This window comes from Melozone crissalis, unplaced genomic scaffold, assembly GCF_028551555.1.
Source record: "Melozone crissalis strain CALT ecotype California unplaced genomic scaffold, PUWL_Pcris_2 ptg000061l_1, whole genome shotgun sequence".
NCBI classification, from domain to species: domain Eukaryota; kingdom Metazoa; phylum Chordata; class Aves; order Passeriformes; family Passerellidae; genus Melozone; species Melozone crissalis.
In genome coordinates, this window is record NW_026535839.1 from 14,491,784 (window position 1) to 14,515,346 (window position 23,563).

General features: G+C 40.7%; 1 protein-coding gene across 1 annotated transcript in view; it reads right to left on the bottom strand.

Moving 5' to 3' along the window:
* The window catches only part of SLIT3 (slit guidance ligand 3), a 483,586-nt gene that overhangs the window by 417,318 nt on the left and 42,705 nt on the right, over nucleotides 1-23,563 (bottom strand). The window contains exon 4 of the mRNA XM_054287925.1: nucleotides 22,282-22,353. Coding sequence (XP_054143900.1) covers nucleotides 22,282-22,353 — 72 coding nt within the window. The remainder of the gene's footprint in view (nucleotides 1-22,281; nucleotides 22,354-23,563) is intronic.

Below are 23,563 nucleotides of genomic sequence, written 5' to 3' on the forward strand. Positions count from 1 at the left end.
CATTGAAGGAATACCATGTATTCAGAGGAAAATCCTACCCCTAAACCCTGCAACCACCACCAAGAGGAGCCAGAACTCAAGATGGAAATGCTCCACAAATTCTCCCTAACCACCTGCATGGAGTCTCCCCACAACCCCACCCAGCAAGGGAGGCTCTACACAAAACCTCTCCTCCTCCCTATCACTCCCCTCCAAACTCCTCATGTGTTCCCAAAGATTCTTCCCCACACTTGAACCAGTATTTCAAGTCAACTTATCTCTGATTTTACACCTACTGACAAATATTTTCTCATCTGCCACAACAGTTCTGCTTGGCAGGATTTCCCAGTGCAGACTGAGGAACAGCATCACACGGCTCATTCCCATCACCCAAACACACTGGAATGGACAAAGAAAGCCATGAGCTTACAGAACTCTAATTTCACACAACATTTACTGAGACACATAGGCTTGTGAGACAATCTTTGCTAGCGAGAAGTCAAATGAGGGAAAAAGAACCAAACAAACCAAAGTTACAAGGAATTGACAAACTCAATCATTTTATGCAAAAGTGGCCAAAAGGTTTCCACAGTTTGAAATGAAGATCCTGATTCACCTTGGCTTAGCTCAGGAAAAGCAGAGATGGTCAAGCTATGGAGTAAATTTTCTGCTTACAAGACATTTACTGAATACAAGACTAAACCCATAAGCACTCCACCACTAGACCCAGCCTAGTTGATGTTAATGCTCAACATCAAACAGAAATTCAAATTTACTCCTCAAAAAATGTCCACCTGGATTAGTACGGCCTGGTTCTCTTCCTGTGGCCCAAATATCACTCAGAAAACATTCTTATGAATTAAACACTACATTCAATTATGTCTCATGGCTACAGAAGCAGCAGACTCTTCTCTTAATCCAACATTCACAGTCCCTACTCTCAGGAGATTTAATCATCAGAGAGAGAGAATTCTGCTCAGAATTTCCTGGGACAGCTTAGAGCCATCTGAGTGCTAAATTCTCCTCCTGATTTGTCTGTCAAAGCCATCCCCAGAATTTTTATGAAACACCTTAGTAAAGCTCCATCTGCTTTGTGGCAAAACAGCAGAACTCCACCAGAAGCACTGTAGCTAAGAACCAATTAGGCTCTAAATCTGCATGTCTACCAGCTCACCTTAATTCAGAATAAAGTCGCTGGAAATGCACACAACTGACTTGCAGCTCATGATATAAAAGTCTGGGCAAATGCTTTTAGATACCACCCACACACAGAACCCAATTCGTCCTTTATCATCATCTCTCCCCCTTTCTGCTGGTTGCTACTTGGAGAGCAGCTCTCACCTGGCATCCTCAGGGACTTTATTTCAGAAGAAATACAGAAAACCTACACAGAAATCCAAAAAGGGATGTGAGGTGCAAAGAAAACCGCAGCAACAAATCAGCCCCAAGGAAATCAAGATGAGGCTGGAAGAGCTTGAAGTAATATTAAGTAAGTGTTCAAAAAGTAAGTCTAGTGCATCCTGTTTACAAAACCACAATTCCCTGACTAAGGGGTTGATTTGCCCAATGAAAATCACCCACTCTCACAATTGTGGAGTTTTTATTCCATGGTCTCCCAACAGCCCTGCTCCACCTGCCTCAGAATGGAAGCTGACTCTGGCCTCTCTTTTTAATGTCATTTTTTTTGCCTTTACCACTGTTATCCTGCAGGAGAGGGGAGGAATCTCTCATTTTGCCACACACTGCTTCTGTTCTCAGAGAATATCCTCAAAGCCACACAAACAAAGTATTTCCGGAGATTTGCAGCAACTGCTATTGAAAATTAATTACCTTAATCAAGTTTGATATGGAGGTGGGTCATGAACAGCATCATGCAGCTCTATATATTTCCAGAACTGATTAAAAACTGCTGTTTGGGATCAGTTTGCCATCAACCAGCAGGGTTTGCAGGAGTCGTCTGGAGGACAGAGCTGAGCAATGGGGAGGTGCTGCAGGGTGCAACTACAAATACAGCAAGGTGCATACAGGAGAAAAAGACTGTATTGAAACAGAAGCAGATTTTTCTTACTTTTGAGGGGTACACAATCTGTTTTCTATAGGTCTAGTTCTGATCTCAGCATGGAATTCCATTCAAGGTGCAATTTATAGTCTCTCTCTGAACTCCAGTTACTCTTTCACATTCTCCCTTTAGAAACTTTTCATGAATTTCAAGCCATGTATTTTCACATCAAATAACTCCTTGAGCTTACCTTTCCCTCCAGCAACTGAAGCTCAGCACTCTCAGTGCTTGGAAGGCACATTAATCTGGAAATTATCCTGACTTGAACAAGGCAGCAAACAGGAACAAGATGGATGGTTTGCTATCAGAACAACACGATCTGATCTCTGACAACACAAACCTTGCCCATCAGGAGCTCAGACAGCTCCTTGTAGATAAGTTTCTGGAACATTAACTTCTACACTTCAGAATGTTGACTGCCAGGAGCCAGACCACACAGATCACAGTTGGACAGAGCTTTCTAACTGTGCTCAGCTTTGACAGAGACAATAACTTACCATATTTATGCATTTGTGATTTGGTTTGTGCTGTTAAGCTGTTGCCAAACACAAGCCTGCTACACTCATTCCTCCCTAATACCTTCAGGAATCCCAAGAACCAAGTCATCTTCCAAACATGCATGAATACCTCCCATATGGAGATCTTCAAAGACAGAAGATTCCTCAGCACATTCCTTGCACAACTTTCAGCAGTTGTACATTTCCTTTTCGCATCTTGAGCTGATGACAGCGAACAAGATGCCAGTTTTTCCAGGCACAGGAACACACTGCACAGCACTCTCACACCATTCATGAGGTTGTTACAGACCTAACTCTTCCTCCTATGTGAGATCAAAACATTTCACACGCAGCACTACATGAAAACAACATAATTAAAAACATACTTCAAAGTGACTATGTCGATCATTGCGGTATTCATGCACTCACACTGCAAATCTCTTCTACAGACCTGGGCATTTTTAGGCTTTCATCTGGTTTTAAGAATGCTGAAAACTTTGAGAAATTCCTATATGTTTCCAGGTAGCTCTGTTACCTCTCCATCCTTTGAGGATTGTCCCACAATTCATACCTGTTCCTGCCTCCACTTCATCCCCAAATTTGTGAAGAGCACCAGTAATATTTAGTCACTGGTTGCAATGGAACATGCCCATCACTGCCTCAGCCTGTGACTCCAGGATCATGTGCCCAGAGGTTCTTTGGTGACCTCTTAATCCCTCAGCTAAGAGGTTGGGATTTCCTCAGAATTACCTTTGAGGCCCTGCATGTCACTGTGCAAACAGAGTTCGCATTTCATACCTGTTCCTCCCTCCATTTCATCCCCAAATTTGCCAAGAGCACAAGGAACATTTTCTCACTGATTGCACTGGAATATGCCCAGCACTACAGCATAGCCCTGCCTCAGCCTCTGACTCCAGGATTATGTGCCCAGAGGTTTTGTGGTGACCTCCTAATCCCTGAGCTAAGAGTCTGAGATTTCCTCAGAGCTGCCTTTGAGGCCCTGCATGTCCCTCTGTGCAAACAGAGTCCTCAGTGGAGCCACTGGTGACAGCACAGAACAGACACACACTTTGTGCTTATCCATTCTATTTATCCTTTGGGAATCAAACACACCTAAAGCCCAAAGTCTCAGGCCAAACCAGACTCAGATGTCACCTCAAGTGAACAGCTTTCTTTCTGGGAAAAACCTGGCTACTACTTCTAGACTTGGTTTAGCTGCTTCTGAGTGAATGCATTCTCATTTAGGAAACTGAGGTTTTTTAAGAGACAACCCATCAACCTCAAGCACTAACAAGAGCCTACTTTACTGCTGACATTCAACTGCTAACATTGCAAAGAAATGTACCAAAATCAACCCTGATTCACACTGGATACTTTATAGATACTACTTACACCTTCTCAGGTTTGGGTTTTTAGGCAACCCAAATCAGTGTTATCACCATGAAGACTTAGATGCTGTCCTCCATCCATATAAACTCACAACTGGTCAGAAAACAGTCCCACATTTACCTGTGGGGCTAAGGCAGACACAACCCCAAGCTTCCACAGCAGATATCAAGCTCTGTGCCATGAGTCATGGGCGATGCTTCTGATTCCCACTGCTGCAAGGAGTGGGGGAAGGACAGCTCTGTGTGGGAAAGAACTCTCCATCTAGACAGCACTTGGCATAGAAGTCTGCAAAGCTCTGCTCATTTACAGTGTTATTCTTGAAACACTAACCTGTAACTGTTCTGCATTTACTGAAGAAATAGGCTAGATGGATTAATTCAAACAATCAGATTAATACAGCAAAATATAATTACTGACATGTAAATTGCAGGGACTCGCTTTTAGGGTAAGTTTTCTGTAACTCAAAAGAATGTGGGGTTGTATTTACTGAAAGGTGAAACGTGTAAGGAAATGAAAAATCAGAAAGATCAACTGGAAATGTCATTAGACTTGTGAGGGAACAAGAAATAAATAAATAAAAGCCCAGAGATCAGAAAGTAAATCGGAGCACCATGTAAGGCCTGACCCACAGGCTCCTTGGAGTGCTGCACAAATCGGGTGAGCACAAAATGAAAGGGTGTCACTATAGGACATGGAACAACTCAACACAGACTCACTGCTCTTCCCAAGGTAAAAAAAGGAACTTTTTATTTTCTGACTCCAACATTTATAGATTTCCAAAAGCGGCAGTGGATTGGAGGGTGACAGTGCCACCTCTCCAATGACACTGGACAAACCAACAGCCCATCAAGTTTCTCCTCCATAATGAAAGAATATAAAACAATAAGATATTTACAGAAAGTGTGTGAGAAAGTTTGTTACAAGACTGTAAACATCAGAAGGCTTAGAAAATCTTAAACAATCAGGGTGACAAAAGGGTTTGCCTGTGGTCAGCACCACCTGTCTCAGGTGGCACAAGCTCCTCCACTCTCTGACCCAAGAGCTGATCAAGAGCCCTGGCCCTGTGGTTTGGGGAGCAACCACAGAAGGGCAAAACAAAACAGCTCTGTTTACTCACCTGAGGTGAATGAATAAAGAGGTTTGGCTTGGAAAGCTGCAAGGTCCCAGAACCAGGAAACTCCTGCTTGAGTGCCCTCACAAATCACACTCAGCAGGTCTGACCAATACAGCAGGTATTTACAACAGCTTGCCTCACACCAGAAAAAACCAATGGATTTCAGTATACTGACAGTACTTGCAGTTGTCCACTTTGCTTTTGGCTCTAATTAGTGTCCTTTCAGAATATACTGTCGTCATTTGTTAAAAAAAGGGTAAAATACTTTTTCATACTCCCTCAATATGCCACATGATATCTTTGCATTTAAGATACAGAAAAATCAGCTTTAAGTCATTTTGGGATCAGTAATATTTAAACACCCTTAATGCAGGTAGATTTTATAAGAAGAAAAAAAATCAGTGCAATTTATGAGGAGATTCTTTTAATCCAAAGAGAAAAATCCCAAACAAGTGAGTAGCTATTAACTTTTCAGATTTCCTCAACACCTTCAATATTTGAATGCACTTGGTCCAGCCCTTCTCTGTCCTCAGGATGTCCATGTCAGCAGCACTAAAATGATGGCACGTTTGACACCCAACAAAATCATCTGCTTCTTTGTTAGGTAGTTTTTCTTTTTCCCCACTTATATTTCCCCTCCCTTCCTTCTTTAAACAAAGTATGGCAACAATTTGATAGCCCAGCAGTGTTTTGCCCTCCTGAACCCTGGCAATGACCCAGAGGATTTGCTCTCTGCTGCTAATCACAAGTCTGGCTGTGGCCATTTCCCGTGACACAGCTGAAATGCTCCAAAAGTGGCCCTCTCAGCCTCACCACCCAGCCCAGACTGAAACCATTTAAACCATTTTCTGCCTCCTGGCTGCCATTCCCTGGCCACCTCTGGGCTTCCAGACCTGCCACCAGCAGCAGTAGCAGGTGCTCTTATCTGACACACACTTTAAAAGGAAATCAACCTTAAATGTGAGAAATGCACCCTGCACGTAGTGAAATGGCATTTTTAAATATTTATCTCAAGCTCATAAACTCAAGGCCTGTTTCTGTTCCAGCCTGGCTGCTGTTGCAGGCTCACCATCACACATTCTCTTCAGTGGTTCATAAAAATGGCTCCAATTTATTTTATTCCTTTCTATTAATATCAGGAACCATTTTGTCAGGAGCCATAACTCAATTTCTGATCTGTGTCCTCCTATTATGCCACAAAAATTGGGCATTGTAAGTGTTGAAGAAAATTGCAACAAAATTACTTAGATCACTCACTCAGATTTTACCATTTCAAGTTCATTGTGTTTAACCAAAAAATTCCATCACTTTTCAAGGCAAGGCACAGCTGAACCCTTTGTGTCCCTGCTCTATACCAAGAGACTATTTAATCACTGATTTACAACTGCTGAAAAAACATCACTGCTTCAGGAACAGGAACGATCACAATGCAGTCTTTTTAGAATTTACTTATTCTGTAATAGCTTCAGACAGTTCAAGTAGTGTCTGATTTTCCCAATATTCCCATTAAAACCCAAACCCAGTGATTTTTAAATCCACAAAAGCTTTCATTCAAAAATTCCCAAGTATCTCAAGAGCTGGCTATTTATATAATATGCCAATAGTACAACAGGCTGAAGGCAAAAAGCAGCATTACTGTAACACTTTTATGGAATATATAATAGTATGCACACTGGTAATCATTTGGGCTGTTGCATTACATGCTGTTTTTATTAAGCACTGCATTTCCCTGAAGAACAGTCCCAATGTCCATACTAAGAAATGGTTTCCAAGAGCAACTCAGCAGCAGCACAACATATGCAAGAGCAGGGATGGAAAAAAGTACCTACCAAGAGGGTGAGTAAAATGTATGTGTATGTGGAACAACCAGCACACAAAGATGCTTGGCTACCTACAATAAAATAAATCACTAGCTCTTAACACCAGTGCTGTCTAACAGTAAACTAACCCACACAAAGTTACTTAATTCAGAATGCCATCCAATCCTCATGAATCCAAGCTGTTTAAATAATACACTTAATTCAACAACTGAAAATCCAATCAGGACACCGAGTCTTGACCACCACATTCCAAAATTCCTTGCCCTTATCAGGTAATTTTTTTGCCTTACTATTTAATAATTAATATTTTCTAGCAGGACTTTAAAAAATCATTCCACATTTTCAACTTATAGTCCCTGAAGCAATGTTCTTCCATGCAGGATTTTTATTCCCTAATACAGTTTGAAATGATAAGCAGAACAATGTCAGATTTCCAGGAGAAGAACTCTGCACACACCTGAGCAAGTTCAGTGCAAAGAGACACAACCAGAACCACCAGGAATGCAGAATTTAAGCCTCAGCTGCTCTCCTGACTCTCTGTAACTTTATATTTATATATATCCATATATCTGTGGTCCATAGAACATGCACTCTGCTGTGCAAAAACATAAGACAGAGCTGTATTTTTTCTTTTAATTGTCTGATTTTAGGGTTTTTTTTGGTTGGGTGGGGTTTGTTTCAACGGCCAGCAGAAATTCAAAAAGACTGCATTTCTTCCCAGGGGTTTATAATGATGGCCTCTGGTGCCAGTTGTGATTCCAGGCAGTTCAGCAATGTGTGCTTGCAGAGCTGCAGGAGATGGGCAGGCCTGGGATAACTCACCCTGACCACTGCAGGACCAGGATCTGGATCAGGAATCCCCACCCAGCTCCTCTGGCCATGACTTAGCCTGGAAAAACCCCAAGTGCCACAGCAGAGCACAAAACTGCCACCAAATCCTCCTCCAGGCTGGCAGATGCCAGTTCTGCCTCCTCTCTCAGTACATGGATCACTCTTCTGTCCTCTAATATTTTTACAAGTGAAAGAAATACTACCAAGCTTTTCACACCAGCACAAAATTCTGCAGAAAAGAGCCATGAGTCCCATAAAAATCTCTAAATGTGTTTTAGCAAGGGATGATAGTTGACAATAAGCAAAAAAACCCACATTATCCATCCTTTTATTCAAATATACTCAGGTGCCTTGGGGTAACTCAAAGGAATAAGAGCACTGCACAGCAACTGTAATTTCTGCATTTTCTCATAGGAATTATAAAGTGCATAACCCTGTGAAATGTTAATCAATAATGTGCTAGTCTCAATAAGCACCATCCCTACATGGTAAGGAGTGGGATGTATGGGCTCATGAGAATTTACTGTGTAAAGTGTGTACTCAATTATTTGCAACCCTTTCAGAATGACAAAGTAGAGAATAATTTAATAATTAAGTAATTAAAGATAATTATGCTATCTGGAATTATTTAAGATGCAGGGCTATGAGGTGATGTCTGTCTTTAGCCTGTGAAAATATAAAATGATGAACCACTAAATAATATTATATGGTTCTAATCAACTCACAAACTGAATTTGTCTTTTATTACAGAAATAAAATTAAATCATAAAAACATTTAAAATCTCTCATTTTTTCTTCAAAAATCAATCTTCCTAGAATTGAAGTACTTGTCTCATCCACATATTTAACAGTTACTTCACATATTACCTGTCCCTGGCATGGCAGTCTCCACAGAATAAATCATTCCTTTGGCCAACTAGCCAAGAACTCCAAACTAATTAATCTGCGTAACACAAATGTGAGATTTTGGAATTTTTGTTTTAATATTTTGTATACAGATGGCTGCCAGAAAAACTCACAAAAAACCCCCCACTTTTGGGGGGGGGGAAAACCCATTACTTGAAAAAACCCTTTTGATTTACACATTTAAGTAACAGTTTGTAATTCAGTAACTTAATTAAATGAGTCAAATTGAACCTTCCTGAAGACACTTTTAAGAAATCTTTCCCTTCAGTTTCACAAGGAAGTATCACCAGTATCATCATGCAAGAAATAGTGTTGCATTTTCTTTAGTTTTAGCACAAGTTGCAAAATCATGAAATCATTCGTTGGGCCCATCTGAATCTTCACACACAAACCCCATTTGTGGCATGGGCACAGAGCTGCAGCTGCTTAAAACATGCCTGAAATTCATAACCCAGTGGACACTCAGACATCATTTCCTTTTAACCACTTTTTTTAAAAATAGTTGGGATTTTTCTGTAATTTAAATAGATTGCTGATGTTGTAGTAACATTACCTTAGAGACTGTTTGGAAATAAATTCAAAAATTAAATCAAGATCATCAGATTAAGATGAGAAAGAGACCCAACCTTTTCCTGTAGCCGCAACCTGAAACTAAGTTAATAACATTTAAATTCAAAGGCTATGTTCTCAGATAATGGGAGGTTGAGCCCAGCGTGCCCTTCTGTCAGATTTTACCCCTGGATGTGAACACAGAGCAGCCGGTCCTGAAATCCCTCCTCCCTTAGGAAAACCTGGATTCTCCATCCATGCCAAGTCCACTTTAAACAGGATCTTGGGAAGGAAAACCCCAAGGATTTCCACTATCCCCCTCCCTTTTTCCTTTTTATCCTGTTTTCAAACAGAATCTCTTTGCCTGTGTTACACAATGGCCCCAACACAGCCACTCTGGTTTTACAGGCTGGCTCTAAGCAAAGCAGAAACCAGACACATTCACAAAAGGGATAAAGAGAATAAGTTACTCCCACAATAAGATGCAAGAAAATAAAATTTAAAAACACTGAGCAGTAAGGCACATCCTACCTCTGAAAAGGATACCAAAGTCAACATTAAAAGTAGATTCAAACAGCACAGTTTAGGGTGGGACACAGCTAAAATTTCCTTTCCTCAGCCGCAGTTCATCAATTCTGGCTCCTGATGGCTTTCCAGGGTTGTGGGAGTTGAAAACCAACATCTCATACTCCAACATCCTGATGATGAGCACAGCCTTGCACCTCTTAGGCACAGGCTCTTCCAGCACCCACAAAAATCCTGTCTGCTACATTTAATCTTTCATTCTGAATAGAAGAGGGACAAAAAAAGAAAAACTCCACAGTCTGGTATCACATCCACATTACCTGCCAAACCTTGAACCAGCTGAAAGCTTCCAAGCCCTAGCATTAAATACTGCAAATAACATATTTAACCACAGAATCCTTCAGGTTGTAGGGGACCTCTGTGGTCATATGGTTCAACTTCCCACTCACAACACAGCCAGTTAAATGCTGATGAGGTTAATATGCTCCATTCTTTCTTATATTGTATTGTATATATATATTCTTATATTTCTGGCAAGAAAACCAGAAAAATCTCCTTCTACAGGAGAAAGAAACAAATGGGTTGGCTAACACAATGCTAAATATGAAAGCCCTAAAAAGCAGGCACATTAGTGGGGAAAAAACTCCTGACAACCCAGTGACTGCTGATCCAAGACAAGCCACTGATTATTTCTTCAACTAATCCCCCCAACCTGTGCAGATGAAGTCAATTGTGGAAATTTACTTAAATAATAACTTAAGTGAAGTATCTAAGCACTGCCTAATTTAAAAAGTGCAGTTTAAAGTTACACAGCAGCATTATCACTGGCCATTCAGCACAGCAGCATCCCCAGCAACCCTCTGAATATTCACTGGGAGCTGCTAGAGCTTGTTTCTTTATGAATACTGGACATTTTCATACATTAAAATTGCTTCCCCTCAGTTTTTAACTGTGTTAATCTTTCAGGTCACTGTACATAAGGGAGAGGCCAGGCTGAAAGCCCAGAGAGCAGCTCATTCTGGAATTCCTGCTGCCAGTCTGACACTCAAACACTGGGGCACACACACAGAAATGCCTCAGAATCTCTCTGCTAACTGAACTCCCTCCTCATCTTCAGGGCAAGGCTACAGAGTCAAGCCAGAGTGCCAAGTCCTCACTTTTCCATATTCCATGGCATGTTTAATGTGCCCTAAAGGAAGAGGGGAATCCTTTTCATTTCATTCTTTAGAATGCAAGGACTCTCTCCAGTGAATTTAGAGAGGTGGAAAAAACAGACTGGTAATAAAGAAGTCTCAACTTTTAAAGGCATATCATTTACACTTTCCATAAAGCTGTATTTATTTACAGACCTTCAGTACAAAGTGAAAAACAGCCTAGCTGATATTTTTGCCAAGTTTGACACCCGACACATGGCCTGTTGTAAGCCACAGCCATCCACAGGCCAGCCCAGCAACTGGCCCTTTGTTCATTTGCTTATTTAAACACAATGAAATGGGTTTACCTCATTAAAGAGGAGTTGGAATAAGCTCCAGCTGCATGAGAGTGAGGTGGTCCTCATTTTTAAAAACCAGCAATGCCATTTGGGAAAAATAGAGTAACAAGCAGCGAAGGAAAATAATTCCCTTCAAGCAATTGAAATGCCAGTTTTGAAGATAAAATAGTGCAAAACCCAAGGCCAGTAAAAAGGAAACACTGTTTTCCTTTGAAGTTCACCACCAACTGGGGCAAGTGGCATGTTGCATTCCCCAGGCTTATGGGAAATTTGTTTTCTGTCCTGTCAGGAAAAAAATAACCATGGTCCCTCTGGAGCCTGCAATTACGGATGCATGTAAATTACACTTTATCAAAATACCCCACAAATGTTGCCTTGGGAGCCCAAAGTGAGCATCCCACCTGAGCAATGTGAGCTCCTGTCAGAGGCAGGGACACTCTGGAGCACAGCTGGGCATTTCCCACCCCATGGCAAACACCAGAACAGCCCCACTGAGATCCCTGGCTCACAGTGGGATGTGCCATGATGTCCTCCCCACAAACCCTGCAAAGGACACGGATTTGGGGTTTATTGCAGTGGCAGGCACTGTCCCAGGGTGGTGTTTGCAGTGCAGCCCTTCCTACAGCAGGAGCCAAGGAAGGGAAGGTGTTTAAGAGAAAAACCTCCTGCAGACCAGCAAGTTCTGGGATCAAATAACACCAAGGCACTGCAAAGGCTGCCACTTCTGCAGAAAAGGTCCTAGTAAAAACCCAGCACAACAACCAGCAGCTCTGCTCCCAGTGAGGGATTCCAAGGTATGGGGTTAATCAAGGAGTTACTGGGAGAAAGGAGAAAGTAGAGCAGGGTAGTGCAGACTCAAGGTGAAAAAAGCAAATATTCCATCCAGTGCTTTTGAAGATACAGTCACTTTGTGCATATGCTTGTTGTAAAGAAATCAGTTTGGGGCTCAGAGACTGAATGTCCCAGGGCACTCAGCAGCCCTCTTCAGTCCCAGCAAGGACAGTGAGGCAGGGCTGACTGATTTTTCATCTGATTCTGATGATTATCAGAACTTACAGGCAGGTCTGTTCCTGTGGCTGTGTGGTAGGACACAGGATTATTCTCCCAACCAAAGGAACTAACTGTACAAGCACAATACTTGGTTTCATATCGGATGCTTTTCTTGTCAGCGTTTTTCCCCTCACAGTTCACTGAACACTGATGCTGTACCATGCATGGAAACCATTCAAAACATTAAACTTAACATTCCTTCGTAGATCAATAGGAATGGACTAAATTCATATCAGCTGTTTCCTGAGGAAAACATTTCATAGATGTCTTTAGCAACAGCCCATCAGGGAGTTTAACAGAGCAGAGCAAAAGGCAGGTACTTAATTTCAAATATGCTTCAGTCCATTTTCTCACTAGTATTTGCATTTTCATTGTAGAAAATCTCAACATTCAACAGTGGCAATTAGGGTATATTTGAATAATCTCACTAAGTTCCAAAGTATTATATAAGCATATATAACATTAAAAATCAGCTCATGAACTTTGTATAACACATGGTGCTGTGACCTTTTGTTTTCAGTGTGTTACACTGAGTGAAGAAATAAAATCAGCTCAAAGGCCCACCTTGTACAACATCCTTGCCTTAGCCATGAGGGCAAGATGATGCTAAACCACCCTTGCCAATTTACTCTCATAGCACTGTAACATTTAATGACTTGCACGGGTTATTTTAATTTTGTTTCATGAATATTTTCTGCCCTTGTAAGTTTTACAGTGCAGTCTGCTCTGGGGACATGGGGCTGTGTCAGGCTCCAGATGAAATCCCCTGGTTCAGCTCCTGACCCTTCTCACAGGCACACACAGCCCCAGGCTACGATCCCACAGCTCTCCCAACTGCAGGCACTGGAATCAAAATGAAATCCTGAAGCATTTATGACTGTATTTCAAAAGCAAACCCAGTACATTTAAAAGTAATAGCAGCTTTCATTTTCAGGACCTTTAAGTGTCTGAAATACTTTAAACAGGCATGGCCTGTTACCCCTGTGAAACACATGGAAAAGCTCCAGAAAGCCTCACTTAAGCTTCCCATTGTACACATTGAAGATCTCAAGAAGAAAACAAACGATAATTAAAACAAGGAAGTATTTGGCCTTGCATCATTTTACCCACTAAACCCTTAACTCATGGAGCACCCTGACTGGGCATTAAATCTCTGTGGGTAAATCAGGGTTCTGCTGCCATGGAACAACCAGGAGAGCTGAAGCCAGAAAACTGCTGATGGGAAATGGCCTTTTCTTTTTAAAGACACTGATGAAAATCAAGATTTCTCATGCAGCACTTGTAATGTAACACTCATTAGTATCTCTGCACCAGTGATCATGCCCCCTACTTCTACTATCCACACACACCAAAAGAAATTCTCATTATCTGCAACATATTTCCAAAGTATTTGAAAGGACTTTTACAAGAGGATGAATGTAAACTCCTCTTTAGCCTCAGGATGACAGTCTATTATGGAAAGCAGCAGAAATATTTACATTATCATTATGATATTTTTCCTGTTGCGTAGATGAGATGTCTGCACTTCAGGTCATCAGTTCAATCTGTTCCTACATTTGCTTTGTGTGAGGAAACTGTGAAAATAATGCCAAATGCATTCTAATCTCTGTTCACCAGAAGGAAAAGACAATCATATTCACCCTGCATTGTCTCCTAGTTGCAGTAATGACAATTTACAAGTGAATTTCCCACTGCTCATTCTAACCATGGACCAGCCTCCAGCAGCTCTGAAGCACTGAACACTCAGGAAAAGACTTTTCAGCTTTTTCAGGCTGAAGGGGAAAGGCAAAAAACATTCACATAACAGCTAATTGATTCAAAGGAAGTTTTCAAACAAGAAAAGCAATATCCGTACAGCAAAATGGATAGTATATATACTATATAATATATATAGTATATACATATATTATAGTATATTATATATGTACTATATATATAGTATATATAATATAACATACTGAGTGCAAGTACACCGTGATGTGCTGACATTTGCTGACTAGCTCTAATGGCAAGGCCAAAAAAAGCCACATGAACAAAGCAAATGCAGTAAATCTGAGCCCGACAAACTTAGAGCTGCACAGGCTACCAGGGTTATCCAGTTTCCGGAAAAGAAACTGCCTATAAACCATCAGGTCAGAATCCCCCAGTAATAATATACCTGTGATACAACCTAATTCATCTCCAGCTGCAAACCCACAGCCACTCAATCCTCGGTCAGGCTCCAAAGCAGCCCCTGAGTGCCACAGACAAACCCACCCTGCAGGGGCCACCAACCCTGCCACCACCACAAATCAAACCCCAGGAACCAGAACCCAGCACTGCAGGAGCTACAGAACATGGACTGCTGCTCACAGAAGCAAAAAATAAATAAAAGCCCAAATTCTGAAGCCTAATCTGAAGCAGCAAGCCAATAATGCCCACCCACAACTGCTGTGTTTTGAGACATAACAGCTCAGTCATGTGGAAGCCCTGGTAACCAGAAGCTGTCACTGTTTTTCCCCCACTTAAACTCGTCACTCTGAAGACAGGAGCTGGAGGCAGTTAATAAGGACACATTTCAGAGCTGGCAGAGCACACAGAGCCACCCCCAGAACCCTCAGCATGTGCAGCTCTCAGTCAGGGGCTGAGTGACCATGGAGCCCCCATCCAGCTGCCCTTGCTGGGACTCACTCAAACCACAGCAGATCCTGCAGAAGTTTTCACAAAAGCCTGATTTTGCTAAGCACCTCCAGGATGTTCTCAAAAAGAATGAGCTCTGATGGGAATTGATGTCTAATTGTGAGCACACACTGAATTTTTCAGTATTCCTTGTTTGATACTAAGAATAAGGCAAATTTTAAGCAGCATCAGAAACTACTTACAAGGGCTCTTGATGCAAAATCACGGAGTGGAGTTAGTGAGCTCACAAGGCTGCTCTTGGTGTTAACATTTTGCAGTTCAGGATGCTTTGAGCAGCCAGTATATTAACAGTATTTTTAATGTTTTATCTCCAAGCCATGTGATTTGAAACTTGAATATATCTGAGAGTGCTTTAAAAACCCCAACATTCAGGAAAATGGACACCCAGCAGCATGGCTAAGGCTACCAAATAATTATCAAATAATTAAATGGTAAATTGATCCCACTAATTTGGAGCCTCCTGATTTCTTGAGCTGAATATCAATGAAAAGATGTCACCCTTCAAAATTTATTCTCATAGCACTGTAAGATTTAATGTAAAGGAAATAACAGCAAAGGAAAAAACATTGGAAATGCAAGGCAGGAGTTACCCAGCTAACAGAGTAAACCAACTTATTTCCAAAGCAGACCTATGCTTAATCTGCATGTGTGGCATTTATTCTGGAAATGTATAATCCTTTGCCACAAACTCCCTTAAATAGCTTTGTAATAAGATGACCTGATCACAAGTTGGCAATAGAAGCCTCCTTAGAAGGGAGACGCCACTAAAACCCAGCAATAATTTTCACAAAAACACCCTTTCCTCCCCAGTGGTGCCTGTTTCCCTTAAGTGGGGAAACAAGACATCTGCACACTATCATTTCAAAGAACCAATTTCACACAGGGGATAAAAAGCAGCCCTGAGGAGGAAGCCTTCTGGCTTTCAACATGTTTTCCCTTGTTTTCGACTCTCAAAATAATAGTAAGTTTAGAATATTTTATATTTTTAATTATTTTTCTGCACTAATTTAAACAGAAGAAGATCCTTAGACTCTTCAAAGTAAATTGGTGTGTACTTGTATAAAAAAAATTAAATATATTATTTACAAGCAGAGCCCAAAAGAAGATGCACAATGACTTCAGCTTGATAAATGGTGTAAATGTCATCCAGCTATCTGCAGCACAAGCCCCTGACCTAATGCACATCTTTCCCAAGCCAGAAGTGCACCCCAGAGACCAGCAAACACTTACTGTAATTATTTACTGTCTTCTGAAAAGGGTTGCTGTGATCTATACACAGTAAAACTACAATTATTGGATGTGGATGAAACCACAAAAACACCCTATTACAAACCCATGCTCTTTTGTCATGGCAACACCCTAACTCAAACCCCTGCAACAACTGAATTGTCAGGATCCTGCTTTAATGGGAAACGATAATGGAGCAATCTGGGACAGCTTTCTCTCTAGAAAGAGAACAAACAGAGGAATAAAGAGGACACTAAGAAAATGTATGATCTGGTTGCTTTTCCAAGCACAGCTTCTAATGACACCCACAAGATGAAAGGGTTTGAGCAGGAGCTGTGGTTTGGGGCTCTGAGCTGGCCGAGGATGGGGCTGCACAGGAGGGGTCACCAGTGACACTTCCCAGAGAGCTTCCAGCAGCAAATCCTGGAAAAATCAGCCATGTGCAACAAGTCCCTGGCTACAATAAACATCTGAGCTGCCCAGGAACCAGAGGAAAGCAAACACTGGGAAAATGTGACACACACTGCACTCACCCAGTGCCAGGCAGGAGGACAGACTCACCTGGGCAGCACAGCAGTGTCCTCAGGGAAGGTGACAACACCTTCATATTTACATCATATTTACACCTTCCTAACTAGAGCAATAACTAAATAGATCCAGCTGCTCCTACCAGGAGTTATCCAAGGAAAGTACTTACACAAAATCAAATACACATACTGCACACATAAGGAAGTGAACAAGTCAAGGAAAGAGATGGCAAATAGCAATTTCTAAACATAAAACACTGCCCTGCTGTGATTTCACTGTCAGTAAAGTTGATTTCCCCAAGTCAGCTTTGCCTGTGACAGACACTGGTCAGGCCTCTCTCCCTGCTCTGATCTCACCCCTCAAGCCTCTCATTTGATTTTCTGTCCCTGCCCAGCTGAGAAGGGCAGTGACAGAGCAGCTTTGGGCACCAGTGTCCCACCAGGGTCAGCCCAGCACACAGCCTCACCATTCTGGGATCCTGCTAAAACTGAACTAAATTGCCTCTGTTTAAGGCTACTCATGGAATTTGCGTTGTGTGCTGCAAGTACCTACTCACTGTTTTATCCATCTATCAATCAACTTTCAAAATATTCCACTAGAGGAGAAGTAAGCATCCCACTGATCCAGCTCTGACAAATTTCACAGTGCTGCAAATACTGACACCATGTTAACAGCAAGAAATTCATTACTGAATGGCTGCTCCTGATACTGAGAGAAAATGCCATTTCATTAAAACAAAAACCTTGTTTTATAATGTTTCCATGCCACTTAAGCCTACTTTAGAAATAACTGTAAATGAAGATGATAAAACATTGGGACACCAAAACTAGAAAATTTAAACACAAAGGTATTGGGCACACTCAGCCATGGACCCAAAATGTCCCAGCTCACTAACACACTCATTTTCGGAATAAAACCTAGATTCTGATAGTACTTAAACAGTCAAAAAAAAATATTTCAGCGTCTAATGGACGCTTCCATTATCCTGATATTTTGGTGTCTGATTTCAGTATCTAAGTTTCCAGAGCCTGGTTTGCCCAGTCAAGAAGCAACTAAGGCAGTTCATTAAAAGTAAATAGACCCAACAAATGGTCCATGGCTATAAATTTGGTAGAGGCAATAATTCTCACTGCAAGACTTGAGTTTAGAGCACTTCTAAGAGGTTTTTTTCACACACACAAAGGAGCTTTCCCATGACTAGCTAGCAGCTAGCCTGAGGTATAGAAGCTTCAACAATGAAACAAATATATTCTTACATGACAGGGAGTTTGTGGGAAAACGAGCTTGTTCCCCCCTTTTGTTTCCAAAGATAAATAAGTATCTCATGGACCCCTAGAATACTTGCTTTTTAGTGAAAAGCAGATGCACTACAATCATTTTATACACAAGCTTTGCACACAAAGGAAACAGGATTCCAGCAGGCACAAATCTTTGCTTACAACCTTTACAGATAAATTTCACAAGTTGTTTTGGATATAAGGAAATAATTGACTTAGAATCAAAACCTTGTTTCATAGCTGTTAAATTACATGTTTCATTTTATTATACTTTTTCTGTTCATTCCATTACCTGTGTTAAAAATACCTGTTCCTTTACGGATAGATATTAGTATCTTAAACTATTAAAAAAAATATCTTTCATGCTTTTATTTCTCAATTCATTAAAAATGCCTTTTCCTTGATTCACCTTTCTCATTAAAAGTGCCTGCATTTTGAATTATTAGATAATTATCCCAGATAAAACAGTTGAGAAGCTTTAAAACCTCGGCAGTGAAGGCAACAGAGCAATGAGAAACATTTCCACTAGAGAATCCAATCAAGGGCTCGCTCACCATCCAACTTAAACTTAAAACCCTTATCTAAACCAAAGCAAACAAAACCCATGAGTCTCAAAGCCACTCTTTCTAGAAGAAAAGGCTCAAAGCCTTATGAGAAACTCACTTTGTGGGACGCCTCACATTCCATTTGAGGTTTATTTCACTATATATGTTCCTGCTGGTAATACCAACCAGATGTGACAACGAAGCCCAACCAGCCCTGTAAAAGATTCAAGGATATCCTGAAGCTCAGAATTCAGGAGAGGCTCAGAGAAAAAAGCCAAAGGTACCTGGAGTTGAAGTGAGGGCTGAGGTTATAATGTGGGAAATATTCTGAATTCCATTTCAGTGGTTATCAGAAAGGGGATTGCAGTGGGAATGCACTGAGCATGACCTGGTGACACACACGGGGACATCAGGGACAGCGTGCACATGCTGTCCCAAGCCATGTGCACATGGAGAACCCCCAGGTTTGTCCTGCTGCTTTTCAAGCACATGAAACCAGGTCCTGCATTCTGACTGCCAGCAGCAGCAGGGCTGAAGGGATTCTGCTGATACCAACCAACAGAAACAAAGCTGGTTCCTCCAGTAAAGCCCCAGGTTTCAGCCTGGCTGGCAGAACACACAGAAAAGCCTTCAGTTGCTTTTTCAGCCTTTAACTACTCCTGAAACATTAAAAAGTCTTCCCTGAAACCCCCAGCACACAAAATTCCTGTATGTTCAAGCAGCTCCATCACTCCATCTCCACCAAATTTCAGCCATGATAATAAATATGCTCCATTTTCACACTCTCACTAAATTTAGAATGTCATCATTCTATTTAGCTTTATCTTAGCAAAGTCTAGCTCCTACCTTCATTAACAAAGCCATGGGCTGTTACATTCACTGCATGACTGCTGGAGAGGGCAGCTTCAGAATCACAGAATTCAGCTCTTTCCTCCATGGATGAGACTAGGAGCTCTTCAATCCAATGAATGAACCCAAATCTTACAATCTGGACATACTGCACTGAAATATTTACTTCTAGGAAATTTTGCATTGTTTGAGCTGTAGCAAGCTTACAAAATTAAAGTACTTGAGTTGTGGATTTCCTATTTTATGAGGATAATAATTACTGAGAAGAAAATAACAGAGTAATGTCTGAGTAACTCAGAGTCAAGAGCTGGAAAATATGGCAGCAGAAGTACTATACTATACCGTGGAAAATTAAAATTAAGACCAGCCTTATCTACACTTTTTAATGTTCATTTAAATTCACTGCTCGTAAATTCCACAGAATCTACCTCACCCCTGCATCAGCCTGTCTTACAGATTTTTGTTTCAGTGATTTTATGCCCTTTCATCACTTTCTCAGCTCTGCTTTCTTCTGGAGAGGCTGGGTGAGAGCAGCTGCAGGGAGGAATGCAGCAGCACTGCCCCTGCACTCAGGCAGCGAGAGCAGAGGGGCACTGCTGCATTCACACCAGGCAGAGCGGAAATGAGAAAGAACAGCTCTGAATCTACCAGCAGTGAGACCAAGACAGCAACATGAAACAATAGAGAGCAAACATATATATATGTGTGGGTGTATTTTTATAAATTCTAGTAGGAAGCAAATTTTTCATTCTTCTCCCATGACGGAAAAACACGCAACCAAACTACCCTTGGAACTGTAACAGTTCACTTGAGCTAAGATTTATTTGCTTATAATACACACTGTATTTATATAACACTTGTATCTTCAAAAGAAAAAGCGAGTTTCTTCTGACAAACAGAGTTAAAGTGATCTATCTAATGTTCTGCTCAGCAGTAAGCAAGACTGAAAGGATGTCAGTGAATAAAGACAAATGTTCCAACAGCACCTGTTGGGAGGCATTACAGAACGCAGCTTTCAGATTAATCACTCCATTCTATGGAACTTTATTACAATCTTTATATTCTAAAAGCAAAATTATTGCCCTTGCTGTTAAGGGCTATAATGCATCATGATTACATGACCTACTGAAAAACACACAGTGGTACTGAAGAGCCTCAGCTACTCTGGCTTCAGTTCTTTGTACAAGGGCAGATGCACATGAGTTATCAACACACACAGCATTCCATTGAAACCACAAATTACCAGAGAGCTCCTCTCCTCACATCCAGGTACAATGAGACCACTCTCAGAGCAATTTCCAACATGTTAAACTGGAATTTGTAGGGATCCAGGTAAACTCTGTGAAAGCTTTTCCTTGGAAAGCATCATCTTGTCCTCAGACAACCAACCCACGTCAAGCAACTCTTCTAACAAATAAATACAACTGGCACCTTCCAGAGACCAGATTAAGTTATCTGCAACCATGTCCCAGCTCACACTTTGTACTCAAGCAGAGTTTCAAGATGTAAAATTTAAAAACCATGCAAAGAACATTAGGAAATGCAACCAAATTGTTCAGCTCAAGCAGATCCATTCAGCAGACATATCCTAGTGAATTCAAAAGCCATGACAAAGCTTGCAAAACAAGTCCAACAAAGATTTTTCCAAGCAGATTTTAAGACTAAAACACATCTATAGCTTATATTTTTAATATATTTTTTATATCTGCAGAATAATGGCAGTGACTTGTACAGTTTTTCATGAGCAAGTTTGAACAACACCAGAAGTTCATTAGAGAATTTCTCCAAAATGTCAATATCACTTGTTGCACAGCACTTTTCAGCTTGCTTCTTATAAACACAAACCAATATCCTACTTCTTTAAAGTCATCTGATTCCAAAATTAATCTGCACTATCACCATGTGGTTTGTATTTCCACTGGAAGAAAAATTTACTGTCTAAATGGTTTGGTTGCACATAGATGCATTAAAACCATTATAAAAACCCCACATGAATGGAGAACTTTTTCAGCCACCCTGTAATAACTTCACAATTTCACTGACCAAATCATAAGTCTAAGGATCTAATTTTCCATAAACAGACTCAAGCATTAAAAGAACAGTTTTACCAAATTTCAAAAAGGCAGTGTGGGTCATGAGTTTAACTTTGGCAGGATGAGAAAATGATTTCAAACAGTTTTTGACTACTCCTTTGAAAAGGCAGGTGACTCTTTTTTGATAGTAACTATGCAGGCACCTGCTCATCCATTTTATTGTTATACACTTAAAAAAATATATATTTTGAAAATAGTCCAGTTATTGTTCTAACACCCCCTCTCCCTCCTCCCACCAAAAACAAATGTCAAGTTCATTATATCTTTCTCTTGCTGTTGAAGTGAGTCTTGATGCCATCTAAACATTTTATAACACAGTTTTTATATTTCAAATTAAAAAATATTTACTTGTCCATAATTTCTCCACTTTCTGCCTGATGAAGCAGCAGCCATAACTTTGCTGGTCTATCTGGCAAAGCCTTGACTCACTTGGAAAGATAATTTTCCAAACGAAATAATTTGTAGCCACCTCTATTATTTTAAAATAAGTATAAGCACTTATTTTTTAAATAAAATAAGTGTACGCACTTTATAGACATCTAGGCTGAACCAGATATGTGAACCTGACACTTTCTATGGTTTCTGTAACTTCACAGAGAATTCAAAATAAGTCACCTTGACGTCATCCTGGTGAATGGACGAGGAACACAAAAATTCTGTGGTTTCTCTTCCCTCTGATATTTATGCTCTACCAAATTACAACTACACACAAGCAAACATAACACATCCCCTAAAAAACCCTTACTAAGTGGCAGTTTAATCTCACAGAAATTAAACCTCTCGCCGCAGTCAAAACACAAACATGTGAATCTGCACAATAAGGAACAGAAAATAGAAACACACCACAGGAAAATAAATCAGGTTGTACTTACAGCCTAGTTAACTTCTGTGTGTTCTGGAAAAGCAGCTCGGGAAGAACTTGCAGTTTATTCTTGTTCAGACGCCTAAAGAGTTAGAATCAGAATAAAAAAAAATTAGATTAGATTATCTTCCAATTGAAGAAGTTTATTCTATTATGCATAAATACATGAAGCTCCCATTGCATTAAACCTCATGTTGTGAATTTGCCATTGGATTCCTTGAGCATTTTATTCATACAGGAGCCAAACTCTGTCACTTCTAGAGCACCTGCCCACATGCACGAGGTGGGGAGTCCAGGGACAGGCACCACAAAGTTTTAATATGGATGAGTACAAAAACATGACTTTTAAATTTTCCTCTGGATGCCTACTGAGAATCATACACTGCTTCAGGAACAGCTACTGGCAGGAATCTGGATTTTCATTCTTATTCAATAAATGTAGGCACAGTAAATTCAGTAACTTGACCAACCAAGATTATTCCCAGATTAGCTATTATTTCTGTAGTATACATAATTGCTTTTTTAAAAGAATTTTCTTGAAACTTCACTTGGAAAACCTGAGCACTGTTGTAGAAAATATGAACATATGGATAACCAGATGACTACATGGTGATTTGAAATAGAATATTAATCCTGAAGATTCTTCCAGGAACATTTTAGAGAACAGATTAGTGTTTATACATTAGTCCCTTTTACTCACTCACTATACAAGTTTTTACTCTGGTGACAACTTGCCAGTTTTTGGCAAACAACTACTCCAAGCTATTCCAGCCCTGTAACTATAAAAAGCATGAGCCTCCTCTCCATAAAATGTGTGACAGCCCTGCAAAATCTGCAAGTACTTCTGCTTCAAGACACAATCCTGTTCTTCAGTTCTTTTTCAATGAACACATTCACCTGCTCTCACAGTCCTAATGAATGCTATTTGCAAAATGAGTTCACCTGAGCTAATTACAAACAACCCCACTGCATAAAGGGGAAGCTGAGCTGTTCTCGAAATTCATATCAGAGCTTTGTGCCCCCTTTGTTCCCAATCCACCTCCCAGGTTAACTTTGACAGCAGATCCATTTCTGCTGAAGTTTTGATCTCCAAAGACTCCTGGAGCTTTTATAAACCCTCTGCTGCTTAGCACCCCATATCTGCTTTCCACTTCTCTTGCATGCTGAGTAATCTCACTATCAGAATTTAGGAATTTTTGGAACTGAAAGGCCTTCCTGAGATCAAACTAACATTGTGGGGTTTCATATGGCAGAGTTTTCACATGGCCACCATATGAACGTGTCTTGTGAGA